This window comes from Mobula hypostoma, chromosome 22 (assembly GCF_963921235.1).
Source record: "Mobula hypostoma chromosome 22, sMobHyp1.1, whole genome shotgun sequence".
NCBI classification, from domain to species: domain Eukaryota; kingdom Metazoa; phylum Chordata; class Chondrichthyes; order Myliobatiformes; family Myliobatidae; genus Mobula; species Mobula hypostoma.
Window position 1 is genome coordinate 7,605,596 of NC_086118.1, and position 16,903 is coordinate 7,622,498.

A 16,903-nucleotide genomic window follows, 5' to 3' on the forward strand; every position below is an offset into this window, starting at 1 on the left:
GGGTTTCTTCTGGGTGCTTCCAGTTTCTTCCCACAGTTCAGAAGAGTCCTGGTTAGTAGGTTAATAGGTCATTGTAAATTCTCCTGCAATTTGGCAAAGGTTAAATCAGTGGGATGCTGGCTGCACAGCACGTTAGGCCGGAAGGGCCTGTCCCAAGGAGCACCTCAGAATAAATAAATAGAACTTTAACCCTCACTTTGCCAATCTCAATAATTAAAACTGATAGTGACCATCTATTGGGCTGATAATGATATACTTTGAAAGATTTTACTGTAGATGATTACTTTACTGTAAATGCTATTTAACTGCAGTGCTATTATACAGGGCACACTTCAGCTAAATTTAGCAGAACAAAGTCCTACAAGATGATTATCTGCAGATACCTGATGAAGGATCAATGTTGTACAGGTTACCAAAGAAAAAGTCCCTGATTTTCTGATAATATAATGACACAAGATCACCTATATCAGTCTGGAGAATAGACAGGGACTTTATTTAACCTTTCAGTAGCACACACCGAGCATCAAGCATTCATTTTTTTTTTAATTAAACAAAATATACTTTATTCACAATAAAATTATTTACAATAAACCATTCCAAAACTCTGAATGGTTCAATGACATTACCATTACACTTTATACAGTTTACCAATTTCAGCCACTCCTGTGGCACTCTGTTGGTTCATGTTGTACAACCAATGTTGAGGGGTATACTCCCCGCCTCCCAACCCCTCCCACTCCCGTGGGAAAAGAACCGTGAACTGTGGTCCTTCCCCATTGGGCCTTTGCGGTGGCTGCACCAAGTTTCAGTGCATCCCTCAGTATGTACTCGTGCAGCTGAGAATGTGCCAGTCGGCAGCATTCTGCCACGGACATCTCCAAGTACTGGTAGACCATCAAGTTTCGGGCCGACCAAAGAGAGTCTTTCACCTAATTGATGATCTGCCAGCAGCAAGGACGTTTGTCTCCATGTGCGTCCCCGGGAACAGCCCGTAGAGCAGAGAGTCCACTATTATGCAGCTGCTGGAGATGAAGTGTGACACCAGCCCTTTCATTCTTCTCCACACCTTCTCCGCAAACCCACTGTGTGAAAAGAGGTAGGTTACTGATTCCAGCTCACTGCAGTCCTCCCCTGGGCAGTGGGGTGTGGAGACGACGTTCTGGGTGTACAGGAGGTGTCTGACTGGGAGGGCCCCTCTCACCGCCAGCCAGGCTAGGTCTTGGTGCCTGTTGGTGAGATCTGGCAATGAGGCATTTTGCCAGATGACCTGGACAGACTGCTGAGGGAACCACCCCACTATGTCCATCATATCCTTCTCCTGCAGTGCCTGGAAGACATTCCGTGTTGACCCTGCCTGATGGCCCTGTGGTCAAAGGAGTTGTTCTGGAAGAACTTCTCCACAAAGGACGGCAACATGCAGCATTGCGCGGGAATGGGGCTAGACCCATCCTTCATTCATTTACTCCAAGTCTAGACAGATTCTACCACTAACACACATAGTAGAGAGAATTTAGTGACAAGTTACCTATAGCATGCAAGTCACTGGGATGTGGGAGAAAACCTATGCAGTCACAAGAACATGCAAACTCCACTCAAAAAGCTGCAGAGGTCAGGACTGAACCTACGTCATCCGAAGCAGAGGCATTGTCATTAAAAAGACAAGTGCCTCCGACAATATTGTAAAGAGAGACCAGCCCCATCCTTTAGTGACATCTCTGGTCAGATGTCAGCTCGTGGGGCGGAGTGAAACCTCCCCTTATTACTGTCCACTAGGCTCAGCTGGTTCCTGCACCTTTGCAAACAGGACAGAAAACTGGACTCAGCTGCAATGCCCAAGGGGTCAAACATCCTGTGGACGCACATTATCGAGGCCGACAGTGACAAATTACTACTTTGGAGAGATCCCAGAGGGTTGCAGCTATTTAGATAAGGTGTGCCCGGAAGCCAGTCAGTGGTGGTGCCAGGAAGGCGGGGGCCAGAACAATTATGAAGTTAAGACTTTGAGCATGGACTGTACATCATCTTGAATGGAAACTTTTCCACTAAGGAACTGCTCCCAAAATTTTCAGGAATTCATCAAATCTCTGAACACTGCCCCAATATTAATCAACATTGACAGCCAGTCATTGCTGGCACTGGGCCTACCTAGTGCAACATCACATGTGTGCGCTCTGGAGGTAATCATGCAAAGTTTTTAATTTAGCTATGCTCGATTAAAAGGAGGAATAACATATGGAGAACAAGAGCAGAGATGCTGCACTTCATCTCATTTGCCCCTCTTTTGGGGATGTAGACAAGAGAGGGTAACAGGGTAGGAAGGGACGGAAAAAAAGTCCCTCAGGTCTGCCTTTTCCACTGAACTCAAAAGGAAATCGACTATGATATAGCCCACCTTCGAACAAACTCTCAGTTAAAAACATTGTCTCTGAAGATGGCCAGGGCCATTTTGCACGACCAGGCAACCACACAGAATCATTACCCAATGAAAATGAAATCCAAATATTACTCCTAGAGATGTGGACATCAGATCAAAACCAACACTGATAATGGGCACAAAAACTGAAACCTCCCATCTCAAACACTTTTTCCCTTGAACAAGGGGCTGTTTCTCCACTAAGTGCAGAAAGCAGTCAGGGAACTCATGACTTACCAAGACTCTTTCCTTAAGGAATGCACCTTGATGACATTTAAAAGGCATTTAAGCAGACACTTAAATAGAGAAGGCACAGAAGGACACAGTAACATTGCAGGCAAGTAGGATTAATGTGATAGGCAAAGGGGTCAATGTGGATGCGATGGGCTAAAAGAATATGAAGTGGGTTGTGAGATCCAGTACCCCTTCAGGCAATGGACAATAAACGAGAGACAGGGTCATAGATTACCCTGTTGATAATTCAGAGCACAAGTGTCAATGCAAGCTGAAAGAATTCCAAAACAGCCATCCTTCACTTTGATGTCAGAAAACATACACAAACCAGATCTAAAAGTAAACCAATTTATGTTTTCATTTCAGTATATTTCAAAAGAGAACTGCATTCAAATCTAATTTAAATAAACCAAGGAATCAGGCAGCACAGATCTTGTTCAATCTTGCTTCTGGAGGTATCACACTGCATTGTGGCTGGGAAACCAAGCTACACTGGGAACTCAGTTCTAATTATTTTATCAGAAGAGCTATGGAAACAGTTCCAAGCACAATAAAAGCTGAAACAAGCAAGCCAGTCCACTTAGTATCCACTTCTACTATACACAAGCACATCCTGAAAGACATTTCTTGTAACAGTCTCCTCAAACTTTTCCCACTGATGGGGGAGGTGCAGAGTACAACTGGAACTGTAGGTAAATGTTCCCAAGGATTTCAATGCGTCACTTGGAAGTACAGGGCTACACGTCACAGACATCTCTGCTCGAGTGCCAGCTGGCAGAAAGTTGACCCTTACCAACCAAGATTATTACTACTGGCTTGAAGGGCCAGACAGAAATCAGGCAACACTGATCAAGCACATGGCTGCACCTAGGTGTGTCTGGCCACGTGATACAGTGCAAGATTCCAATCAAAGGGCAGGATCCAGTGATCTCAAACATTATCACAAAGCCTTCAGGAACTATGGACCTCAACAGCAAATGGAGCAAGTTACCGAATGATCCAGAGAAAGCAGCTTTAAAATAAAAAGACACGCAAGTGGAGACTTAAAGGTAGTCGCCAAGTCCTGGGCGGGGGGGGGGGTCAAAACCTCTGATTGTAATGGAGTTTGTCAGTTCGGAAGTGGCTGAGAGGCTTGTGGCTGCTGTGGTCTGTGTTAACAGCTTGTGCTCTCAGCACTAATTAGTCAGACAGGGTAAAAGCTGCAATACAAACTCAAGAGATACTTCCTGACTGCTTGGAAAGATGTAGATGCCAAAAGTGCCTCATTATAACTATTCAAGTAGTGTGACTTGAATTCAAGTAATGCAAAATGCTCCAGTTAAATTTCTGAAGGCGATTCTCTTTTAATTTACATTCCATTTACAATAATTTATTATTTTAATGGAGAGCAGCAAGATCTGAAATTGCACTCTTCCAGTTAAACTCAAAAGCACAGAGTTAAATGAGAATTCTAAAGATACAGCTTAATTTGTCACATGTACATTGAAACATCAAAACATACAGTGAACTATATCGTACTGCGTCAACTACCAACAGTCCAATCATGTTTGAGGCAACACACAAGTGTCACCAGGATGCTGGCACCAAGATAGCACGCCCACAAGTTACTAACTCTAACCTGTACGTCTTTGGAATGTGGGAGGGAAGCAGAGCACTGGGAGGAAACTGTGCAGTCGTGGGGAAAACACACAAGCTCCTTACAAAGATGGCAGGAATTGAACCCCGATCACTGATGCTGTAAAGTATTACACGAACCACTAATCGCCCCCGATTAAACTAGACTATTGCGCCTGTCACCCAGGAAAATACCCAACGTGTATTAACGGAAGTTAAACGAGGGCTTTGCCTGAGGAGATACTAGAACTGGTATCTTCCCAAACTTTTGGTTGAAGGAGTAGGTTTTAGGGAAGACAGAGACACGATACTGGACATATTGTAATCGAGAACACAAGTGATATGCTAAAGGAAGCCTTTAGGTAATGCTCACAGGCAGAATCAGATTTAATTTCACTGGCATATATGTCATGAAATGTGTTGTTTTGTTGCAGCAGTACATTGCAATACATAATAAATTACAATAAGTATATACGAAAAAAGGAAACTGAATTAAATAAGAGCAAAAAGAGGTAGTATCCATGGGTTGAGTGTCCATTCATAAATTTATTGGCAGAAGGGAAGAAGCTGTTCCTGAAACATTAAGTGCATGTCTTCTTCCTCCTGTACCTCTTCCTTGACGGTAACAAATAGAAGAGGGTATGTTACAACTTTCTGCAGCTTATTCTGATCCTGTGCAGTGGCTCCTCCATTTCAGGCAGTGATACAAGTTAGAATGCTCTCCACAGTACATCTGAAGAAATTTGCAAGCATCTTTAATGATATACCAATTCCCCTCAAATTTCTAATGAAATGTAGCTGCTATCATGCCACGTTTGTAATTGCATCAATATGTTGGGCCCAGGATAGATTCTCAGATGTTGACACCCAGGAACTTGAAACTGCTCACCCTTTCTGCTGCAGATGCCTCGATGAGAACTGATATGGGTCTGAAATCCACAATCAATTCCTTAGCCTTACTGATGTTGGGTCATGGCTGTTGGTGTGACACCACTCAACCAGCTGATCTATCTCACTCCTGTACACCTCATCACCATCTAAAATTCAGCCATTTTGTAGATGGCATTTGAGATGTGCCTAGCCACACAATCTTGGGTATAGAGAGAGTAGACCAGTGGGCTAAATACACTTCTGAGGTGCACCAGTGTTAATTGTCAACAAGGGGATGTTAATTCTGATCCACACTGACTGTGGTCTCCGAGTAAGGGAATCAAGGATCCAGTTGCAGAGGGAATGAAGAAGCCCAGGTTTTGGAGCTTATGAGTCAGAATCGAGGGCATGATTGTGTTGAACACTGAGCTGTAGTTAGTAAACAGCAGTCTGACGTAGGTATGGCTACTGTCCAGGTGATCCAACGTCGAGTAGATAGCCAGTGAGATTGCATCCGCTGCAGACCAATTGTAGTGAAAGGCAAACTGCAGCAGATCCAAGCCCTTCTTGGGCAGGAGTCAATTCATCACAGTCGATGAATACCACTGGGCAAAGTGTTTTAGGAAGAAATTCCAAAGCCGAGATCCTAGGCAGTTAAAGGGATGAGCACCAACGCAGCAAAAATAAATTCAGATGTACAAGAGACCAGAAACTGTGGAACATTTTCGGGTCTCCCCCTCCCAAATCTCTTACTATCTCTTTTTTCCGTTAGTCCTGACGAAGGGTCTCGACCCAAAACGTCGACTGTACTTCTTCCTGTACATGCTGCCTGGCCTGCTGCATTCCACCAGTATTTTGTGTGTGCAGCATAGGTTTCTTGGAGGGTTATAGCACTGGAAGTATGTAGAGGGTAGGAACACAGAGCAATGGACCAAGGATTTCCAGAGAACACTGGGTTGATAGCCAAATGCGCACAGCTACGGATGGCAGATTTCATTGAGAAATTTAGGAAGGAAGTCAACTAAAGGTTCATCAATGGACAATCTTAGCTGTTCCAACAGGAGGAATTCAAGCTATTAAAAAAAATCAATTCCTCCATCACCCCCCCCCCCCCAAATGAACAGGTAGTGTAACCCTCATGACCTTAGTTAAGGGCTCCATCACAACTGCAGATACTTCCCTGTTGCACTTCAATCCATTACTCCTGTCATTCAAGACAGCATCAGCCTCGGTGTTGGCAACGTTGCAAGTGAGACACTAGAGCTGTGGATGAGTTTCCTCAAATCGACCACAAAGACAAACAGCAAACTACAAATGACCAAACAATCTGCTGGAGGAACTCAGCAGGTAAAGCACCTGTGGGAGGAAAGGAACTTCTGACATTTCACATGCAAACCTTGTTTGAGTGACGGTTAGCAAGTTACCCCTCATGCAGGCAAATAATTAAAAGAATCTAATGGGAGTTACTGGACACACGTGGGAGATACTAAGCCAAGAGCATGCAAAGGAAAACAGAGGGGAGAATGCATTAGCTCTGCTGGGGTCAGCAGAGACACAATGGGCCAAACAGTCACCTTGCGTCATCATAATAACATTCTACCTGAGTCCAACAGCTTGCACTGGTTCAGAGAAAATAAGTCCCTCCAGCAGATTATGCATTGCTCCAGGTTCCAGCTTCTGTAGTTTCTTGTATCTCAACTGCAAATCACATGCTGATTCTGAGCCATGAGACAGCAATATAATTTCAGGAGAAACATTAGGAATTAGAAAAATACAGGATGCTAATTTGAGCAGATGAAGCCAAAAAAGGGAAACTGGCAAAACTTTGCTGGTCCAATGTGTCTAGTTACAGCAATGGGGTATCTGGCCAAATGAGTTTAGCAAACCTATTTTTCATTCAACTGACATCAGCATAGTTGATATTTTTAACATAACTCATTTCTGACAATTATCAAGTTACTGTTCACAATTAAAATTAACCTCTTATAAGGCTTATTGCTGACTTCTGCACAAGATCAAGCATTACTCAGAAGACTGCTGTGTAGATTCCAATCTGAAAGGCAGTACCTCTGGCAGTGCTGCTCTCTTTTCCCTGCCTTGGAGTCACACAACACAGAATAGGTCCCTCAACCCACCATGGCCAGATGGAGCTTCTAGCCCATCCGCATTGATCTCAATTCTCACATTAGGTCCGGATCGTTCTGTGTCCTGTCTCCAAATTAAATACCTCTTAAAAGGTAGTGAGCATCAGATTCCATTCTGCACTAGTCTCTGAGGGAAGGTTCAAGCCAACTACAATGACAGACCAAGGCTGAGACTACAGTAAAGATACCTGAACTGAAGATAATCACCCTTGTGACTTCCAGATGCACCAAGTGCATCTTACTGTAACTCAGTGTCTCCTGTGCAGTATCCACCACACTATTGACACTACCATCCATGTGAACAGCTGTCCAAATACAATGGGCTGGGTACTCTGACCTAATCAATTAGAACTGGACTCTAGTGAAAGACCCTGTCCCTCCATTACAGCAATATCCACCTCTTTGAAGTCATTCATTGGCTGTAAACTACTCTGGGTCAGCAAAAATCCTAGAGGCAGGCTCCAACTGCATTTAAGAGATTGCTCAATGAGTGGTACTTAGCAGTCAAGTATTCACTCAAAATGGAACTAAAGAAAGCAAACTGAAGCCAACCAAATTCACTTTAGACCTTGTTGCTCATTTTTTCCCCAGCCACATCCTGCCACTTTGGTTTACTAATGTGGAAGCCCCAGCTTCCACGAACAACTTCCTGACAGCTTAGCCTAAATGCATGTTTATACCATGAGAAATAATTCCCAACACTGTTTATGGCAGCATGTATTTGCATAGCCTTCAGTGTGGAGGGAGGGTCAGCAGAACCTAAACAGGGATGGGGGGGGAAAATCCGGCTGAGTCAGAGAAAGAGGCATCTGTGTGCACATTTAAAAGCTCACTCTTTTAAAGAATTCTGGTCAGTTTCCTGGACAAAAAGCAAGTTTACAGACTCAGTAGTGGTGTGGCATTTACAACTCCTGCATCAGAGGTCCAGGGACCCAGCTCAATCTGACTTCAAGAGACCACTTGTGCAGAGTTTGTACTTTCCCCGGTGACTGCTGAATTCCTCCCACTTCACAAAGACTTGCTGGTAGGTTAACAGCTAGTTACCCCTTGGTGTACAGATATGGCAAAAGAAAGCAAAGGGGAGTGTTGGGCACACTCAGGAGACAATAAGCTGAGAGTATGCAGGGAAATGGAGAAGAATGGGATTGCTCTGTTAGCAGCCAGCAAGAATGTGATGGTTCAAATGGCCTCCTAACATTATTATACTATATCTGAGCCGAGCAGCTTGTGTTAGTCTACAAAAAATGGAACCAATGTGAATAAATGTTAAAAGCACTGATTTTTCAGATGTCAGTTGCAAATGGGGACAGGGAAGGGTGCTCATACTGAGGTTAACTGAGCACTACTGCAGTAAAAGATAATCCTTCTATCCTCCTCATATCATAATTCTCATCACTGTGTTCTGATTCCCCTGCAGGCTTACCTTCTCCATATCTTCACAGCTCCCTTCAGACTATAAGGTAACAATTCTTCATCAACCCTGTGCTCAAGAGACCACCTCTGACATCGGTACCTTCAGCTACCTGGATCTCAAGCCCTGTGGCCACTTCATCTCTACCACTCTCTCTACACCTTGCTCCTTTAAATTCACCATTAAGCAAGCAAGCTTTTGGTCAGAGGAGCAGTGGGGTACAAATGTGAGACCGCTGCTGAGGAAAGACTGTTCTGCATTAGAAAGGGGAGGGAGTATACGAACAAAGCAGGGTTCTGAGCCGGGATCAGAACAGGGCAGAGAGTTGGGTTCGGTCTGCATTTGATTATTTGACCTAGTGCCTTTCTAATACAGCTGGGTGTTAAATTTTGCTGGATAATTGCACCTGGGCTTCACCTTGGCAAACTGTATATGTTATGGCAAGATATAGAAATGCAAGTTATTGTTTTTAACACTTTCATCAACATATGCCAACTCCCCATAGGTCGTGGGACAGTTATCACATAGAATAACCAGTCATTTCTCTCTTCAGCTCTAGTTTGTAAAAGTTTAAAAGGAACTCACTGAGCTGGAGTTTACAAGGAACAAGGATTTTGACTCTGAAACTGGTGCAAACCTTACCCTTTCTCCCCACAGAGACCACAGCTGAAGTCACGGAGTGACGACGAGGAACCTGCACAGCTCAAGGCTGTCCGAGAGTTACTGGGAAGAACACAATAGGCAATAACTTTGCCTCAGTCTTGGGGCAGAACACAGTAGCAGCCTCAGTGCCATAGACCTGGCTTCCATTCTGACCTCAGGCACACACTAGATGGTCCAGTTTCATCCCACTGGTTGAATGGCCACTAAATTACCACAGCAGATGCCTGGTAGAAGATGAGGGAATAATGGGGATGCAGGAAGACTAAAATAAGATTCATAAATGGGAATTTGATGGTTGATTCAGTGGGCTAAATGGCCTATCTCTGCTCTCTCTCTGACCATGAAAGGAGGAATACAGAGTGATAGTGTTATTTGCAGACGGTGGGAAGGAACTAAAGGGAGATTCAACAGCTGGTGGTATGTGCCTGACCTCGTGTTGATGCCAAGGGACTTACAATCAAAAACGTTCAATGCCACTGTCTCACTTATCACCCGCAGCTTGTTCACACCCCCCCCCCCACTTCTTATCCTGGCTTCCGCCTCTTCCAGGTGAAGTGTCTAAATCAATCCAAAGCGTCGACTGTTCATTTCCGTCCACAGATGTTGTTTCGTCTATTAAATTCCTCCAGCATTTTGTGTGTGTTCCTCAATGCTACTATGTTGGATTCATCTCACATTTCACCCTTTACCTCCGATTGTCCGGGACAGGTCCAATCTAAAGCTGCACACCGCTATAATTCAACGAACCCCAGTCAGACCAGACACAGCGCGTTTATTTGGGGGAAAACAAACACACAGATCTTCCTTATTGGCCATGGTACCAACTACAAAAGCGCGCTGTTCTACAAACTCCCTGCCAATATATGCAATAAAAACGGCAGAAAACTTCGAAGATGAGACTCGCGGGCTTGCTCTGTCCGGTAAGTAAAGTATCGGTTTACTTACTGTTTTTCGAAGCCTTGATCTTCGCCAACAACTTCTGTGCAGACGGCATGTCGCCGTTCTTCGCAGCCTGCACCAGCTCCTGTTCTCTCCCCATGTTTGGACAATCAGCGTGTGCGTCCTCGCACTCCCTTGGTTACATTGTGTTGACTATAGGTCACCGAGACGGCCAACCACATTCAAAATCCTTCCCCCGATCTTCGCAGCCCAGCAAAAGTGAAAGTGATCAATTTCGGGTCAACTGCAGGTTGAAGCTCCGCACCTTCCGTGAACTATTATTTCCCAGGCAGAGAAGGTTGGACCGGGACTCACCGCTCTGCCTCTCCCGCCTCCTGGATCCAGGGAATATTTAACCCATGCCGTGCCGTGGTCCCACCAAATAATGAGCAGCCAACAGCTCACAGCCTGGAGAAGGGGGACACAAAACACATACTAATAAGTTAATCACTTCGCGTTTGTTGCTCTGGATTTCCAGTATCAATAAATTCGTCGCCGCCTCCGGTGCCTTTCGTCATTTCTTACGAGTTTTCTCGCCGCTGACAACGCAACCCTCTGCCACCCGCCGCCTGCCTGTCTGCACACCTGCGCTGGGTACAAGGAGCGACGAAGCTCAGCTCGTGAAACTGTGCCAGCCCACAGACCCACCAACCAACCCACCCCGGCTGTGCCAAGGATAAGCGGCGCCGAAGGTCATCCACACAGGGGAACCCCCTCCCCCCAACAATCCCCAAAGGCAAACATTCCCACCCCCTATTGGGACACATCGTCAGGACTTTGGGAAAGATTCCCCCCTCCTATTCAATGCACACACCACCACTACCACCTTCCCTCACGGATCCGGGAACGAACAACCCCCCGCCCCCCCCCCGGGAACGGACACAAACAACACCCATCTCCCTCCCCGAAACCCTGGGAAAGTTAACATAAACATGCCCCCACGTCCGGGAGGCAACTCGTCTTTCCCTCCTCAGACCCTAGAGGTTCCCTCATCAGCTAGAAACCCCGCCGGGAACACCTCCCGGGAGCCCCAGTCAACCACAACCCCTACCGGGTACACATCCCGAGAGACCCAGTGCTCCGACCTCACCGCGAACACTTTTTGGCCATCTCCCCGGGCCACGCGGAGAACCAGCAATCCACGGCAGGCATTCCCGCTCCGGAATCACAAACTTTTCCGAGCTCGGATCCCGGGGATTCCTACCTTGGGCCCCAACCAGAAAGTCACCGGGCGAGGAGAAGGGGTGGGAGCCAGCAGAGAGACTCCTGAAGTCGGTACGGTGTGACGGTTGGGATAAAAAGTAGATACAGCAGCATTAACAGCACTGAGGTCAACACGGCAGCCACTCACCCGGAGCCCCGACCAGCAGCACGTTAAAGCCGTCCCAACATACCGGGAGTCCGACACAACTCTGCAGCACAGATAACTCGAGCTCCCAGGAGCGAGAGGCAGAGGCCGACCCTCTGGCCGGCCGGTAGTCTCTGTGCCGTGCCTCTGAGGTTACAAGTCAGCCAGCATTACGGATCAGCGCGCCTCCGCCAACAACACTCCCGGAGCAGCTGAGTTTCACCCCAAACTCTCACACACTAGCACCTGCATAGCGAGGAAGCGGACGGAACTGCCCTCCCCCTCCCGGCTCCACAGCTCTCTCCAGCCGCATTGGACCGAGCTCCCATCAATCACTAAGCCATCCATTCCACGAAACGGGAGATGTACACACTGGCACCCGCCTCGTCGTGTTTGCATAACAATTATGGTAATAGAGTGAATTTCAAAATGTATTTGCTTTGGCCATGTTGTTTCTCTTTTAAAGCCATCGGATTAGTCATTCGATATTAACCCCATTTGGGTAATACCAATTTTCACTGTGGGTGGCTCATTACAGAAGTTATGATGTTCTTTTGAGCTTCATAATCAGGTTTAGTATCACCGGCGTATGTCGTGAAATGCGTTAACTTTACGGCACCAGTACAATGAAATACATAATAAATAAAGAAAAAAACTGAGTTACATTAAGTATATATATATATATATATATCTTAAATAAATTGTTCAGTTAAAATAAGTACTGCAAAAAAACAGAAGTATAAAAGTGGTGAGGTAGGTTCAGGAGTTCAATGTCCATTTAGAAATCGGATGGCAGAAAGGAAGAGGCTGTTCCTGAATGAGTGCTTTCAGGCTTCTGTGCCTCCTTTTCCGACGGTAGCAATGAGAAGAGAACATGTCCTGGGTAATGGGGGTCCTTAATGATGGACACTGCTCCTTAGATACTGTACTATGGAGGCTAGTACCCATGATGAAGCAAATTTTACTCGTTTCTGCAATTTACTTCGACCTTGTGCAGTAGCAGCCCCCCCCCCACCACCACCACCACACCAGACGAGGTGATGCAGCCAGTCTGAATGCTCTCCACAGTACATTTATTGGGTTTTCGAGTGTTTTAGTTGAGAAACCAAATCTCCTCAAACTCCGAATAAAATATAGTCGCTTAGTGTCTTTTCTTTTGACTGCTTATTGTCATCCCACATAATATCTCCCTCTTTAGTTCAGCAACCAGCTCCCGTGAAGCTAGACTAAAGCAGGACTTTTTTTTGTAATTTATTTTTTACTGAAGTTCATCATCAAACAAACATTTTGATAAGATGTATTTCAGATATTGTACATATATATCATATAGACATATATGCCACAAATCTCCACATAATATTTATCTGAGGTATACACTTATAGAAAAGAGAGGAAAGAAAGAACAAGCAAAAGGAGAAAACTATGTACAAGTAGGGAGTGATTTTTTACAACATATCTGTGAATAAAATCAGGCCTTTGAGGTGTTATGTAGTTAAACTATCTTTCCCTGTATGAATCAAATTGTTCCAACTTATGATTAACAGATGCTGTTATCTTCTCCATTTTGTAAATGTCCATTATAATTTCCATCCATGCGTTTAAAGTTGGGTTCTTCTGTGATAACTATTTCCTGGTAAGAGTCTTTTTACCAGCCACCAACAGTATATTCATTAAATGTTTATCTCTTTTCAACCATTCTTGAGATATATACCCTTAGAAAGTAAAGCAGGACTTTAAAAAAATATATAAATGCTAAGTGATCATAGGTAATAAAATTAAACTGCTGGGGATCCTCAGTAGGTCAATCTGCATATGTAGAGAGAAGAACACATTTAGACACATAAATGCTTATATTTGGAAGTTCATTTGAAACTGCTACCCAGTGGTCTGGAGTTCGCTCAGTCCCATTCACCCACATTAGCTATATTCACTGATCTACATTGGTTCCTAGGCTAGATTATAAATTACCTTATTCGTCAAACCTATCAATTATTGGCCTGTCCCTCACCTCACCAATCCTGCACACCAGTTTAACAATGGATAATGAGTTTGCTTGACTTGTAAATGATCTGTTCACCTTCAATGTAAATACTTTGTGATTCAAAGGCAAAGAAATCAAGCTGAGAGAGAGCTATTGTGTGCAGTACTCTGTACCAAAAGCAGGCCCTACTGCCTAAGGTTTCGGCTCAAAACGTGGACTACTTTTTTTCTGGCCTGCCGAGTTCCTCCAGCATTTTGTGTGTGTTCCTTCCTGCCCTGCAATCAGCCTCATGGAGTTTCATTAGATTGAGTCCCAGGATGAGGGATTGTTATTTTGGGAGAGACTGGTCCATACCAGTAAGAGTTTCGATCCTGTAAGGTAACTTCACTAATATATATCAGACTGGAAGAGAATTACAGGAGATGTGCCACAATGGCTTTTCACAATGGCTGGAGAGTTCAGAGTGTAGGTGCATAGGCTCAGAGTACAGCAAAGCAGAGACAAGAAGTTCCAGAGTGTTGTAAACCTTTGCAATTCTCCCCTTCAAAAGGTGCGTACTCTTTGAATGTATGCAAGGTAGAGGCTGATAAGTTTTTTTTTGCACATTGAAGGAATTAGAAGATGTGGTGATCTTGTGGCGTTTATGATCTTAATGAAAGATGAGGAAGTTCTGAGGGGCTGTACGACCTATTCCTGCTTCTGTTCTTATGAGAATGTTTAAAATCTGGTTATAAGAAATAGATGCAGGAGTATTTCCCGCTGCTGCTGTAAGGAGTTTGTATGTTCTCCCTGTGACCACCCTGGTTTCTTCTCACAGTCCAAAGACATGCCAGTTGGTGGGTTAGTTGGTCATTGCAAATTGTCCTGTGATGATGGCATGTATTGAACGCGAGCGAGTGTGGGTTCAAAGGGGATGTGAAGGTTAAGTTTTTTTACTCAGAGACTGTTGGATCCCTGGAATGTGCTGCCTGGTATTGTGGTACAGGCAAATACATTAGAGGCTTTTAAGGGAAGTTAAGATCAGCACATGAATATGAAGAAGGTGGGGGGATATTGACATTGTGTAGGTAGGAGGGATTCATTTTAGGGTGTTGTTTATTTACATTGTACCTGGTTCAGCACTACATCATGGGCCAAATGGCCTGTTCCAGCACTGTACTGTTCTTTGTTCTATTAGGCTAGGATTCGATTGGGTGTTTGCTGGGCGGTGTGGCTCAAAGGGCTGGAAGGGCCTGTTTTGCGCTGTATCTCAATAAATAAGTAAATTTACTCTACCTTGGTTTGAGTGGAGATGATTCAAGAATTGACCCTGTGATTAACAGTGAGAAGATAAGGTTTAGACTGCAAGAAGATACAGTTGGTTGGGTCAGTTGCGCAGACAAGTAGCAAATAGAACTTCAAGTAGACAGATGTGAGGTAATCCAGAGATGAATAAGGTAAAGCATTGGGAAAACATAACAAAGAACAAGGATACGGAATAAAATGATGTTTAATAGCAGGAAGGAACAGAGGACCTTGCAAAGTGTGTCCATTGGCAGCAGGACAGGTCAGTAAGGCTGTTGAAACAACACAAAGAATTCTTCCCTTTTTCAGACAAAGCATAAAATATAAGTACACAAGGAGTTCTGTTCAGAATGATATTACAACTCTAGTTAAGGCCACATCATCATTTTTGGCACCATATTAGAGAACAATATAATTGCACTGGTGAGGGTGCAGAGTAGATTTCTGAGAATAATCCCAAGGGTGGAAAATTTTAACCATCAGGGTCATTCTCTTTGGAACAAGGGACACTGATAAGGTGAAATAACTGAGTTGTGTACAATTATGAGCGACATAGATGGAATAAATGGAAAGAACCCATTGCTCTGGGCAGAAGGTTCAAACACCAAGAAGCAGAGGAATTGATGGGGGAGGAGAGGAGAACTGAGGGAAAAGGTTCTCGCAGATAGTGAAGCATTCTGGAATTCATTGCCTGAAAGGACAATGAGGGACAGAAACTTCATTGCAATTAACGAGCAGTTGAACGTGGAGCTGACGAGCCATGAACTGCAGGGCTATAGAGCTGGGAGGTAGGATTAGGGTGAGTTGTTCTTTTTTGACAAATATGTAGATGATGGGACAATGGTAATTATTCTGTGATTCTATGATTACATGGCTGGAATCTGGGTTTGCCCTATTCATAGAGGGAGTGATGTAGCTGTAGTGTCCTAAAGCACAGAGAAATTCTTTTTGTTTCAGCAAACTGAGCTGGCATTGAAAAGAGGAACATTAATACAGAGTCCATTCATTCCTATTCTTTATGAGAAAAATCCAAATTAATCTCGCAAATGAGATATGTGATGGTCACAAACAAGAGAAAATCTGCAGATGCTGGAAATCCAAGCAACACACACAAAAAGCTGGAAGAACGCAGCAGGCCAGGCAGCATCTATGGTAAAAAGTACAGTCAATGTTTCAGGCTGAGACCCTTTGGCAGGCTCCAGTCATCTTTATGAGATACGAGATGGTTGCTGTTCAGATTCTGCTGCTCACTCAGCCCCAGAGGAGCTTTTCCACGAATAGCAAAGGACACTAAATTAACTGGTTTGGCAATTTTTGTTTTGGCCTAAATTGACCATCCTTGACACATCACACCATTCACCATTGTTGGACTGCAGAAATCATGGAAAGAGATTAGTTCCTAGAGAGTGGTAGTGTTCACTCAACTGATATTTCCCTTCATGCTGAATAACTGCATCATGTTGAAAAGTTATGTGTGTATTAGATGCTAATAGTCTCACCCTTCCCTCTGAGACAGAAGGTTTTAGATTTACTTCACATTCTCAAAGAACTGTAAACCAGTGAAGTGTTTTTGAAGAGTAGGATGAACATAGCAAGATTGACACATGGCATTTCAAAGATCTTGTCATGTTTCCCAATATGACAGAACATTGCAGCAGATTGAGGGGTAACTATTGGCCAAGGCACCCTGCACTTTATAAGAAGTCAAGAGTATTTGTTGTACCCCTCTGAGTCATCACACAGGTGTTTGGTTTAGTGTCATCCCTGACAGATGGACCTTCTGTCATACAACGTACCCTCAGTGCTCTGGGTTGAAACATGATTAAAGAGCTCAGTGGATCTCTAATCAAAGATCTAACCTGTGGTATCAAACTATTCATAGTGAAATCACTGGAGAAACAGAGTCACTGGTAGATACAAAGCAGCTTCTTTATTCGACACAAGAAGGTACAGCAGGCATCATACCAACGGAGACGCTTTCGGTAGAAAGGTCTGCTAGCTC

At 44.4% G+C, this 16,903-nt stretch overlaps 1 protein-coding gene across 3 annotated transcripts in view; it reads right to left on the reverse strand.

The window, feature by feature from the left end:
* The window catches only part of LOC134336613 (caskin-2-like), a 300,486-nt gene extending 288,510 nt beyond the window's left edge, over positions 1–11,976 (reverse strand). The window contains exons 1-2 of one of the 3 annotated variants that reach the window (XM_063030953.1): positions 11,683–11,976; positions 10,295–10,696 (exon numbers count right to left, since the gene is read on the reverse strand). In XM_063030953.1, the coding sequence (XP_062887023.1) occupies positions 10,295–10,388 (94 nt within the window). In that variant the 5' untranslated portion in view covers positions 10,389–10,696; positions 11,683–11,976. The other 2 variants (XM_063030951.1, XM_063030952.1) reach the window with 2 other exon arrangements.
* Between the last annotated feature and the right edge of the window lie 4,927 nt (positions 11,977–16,903).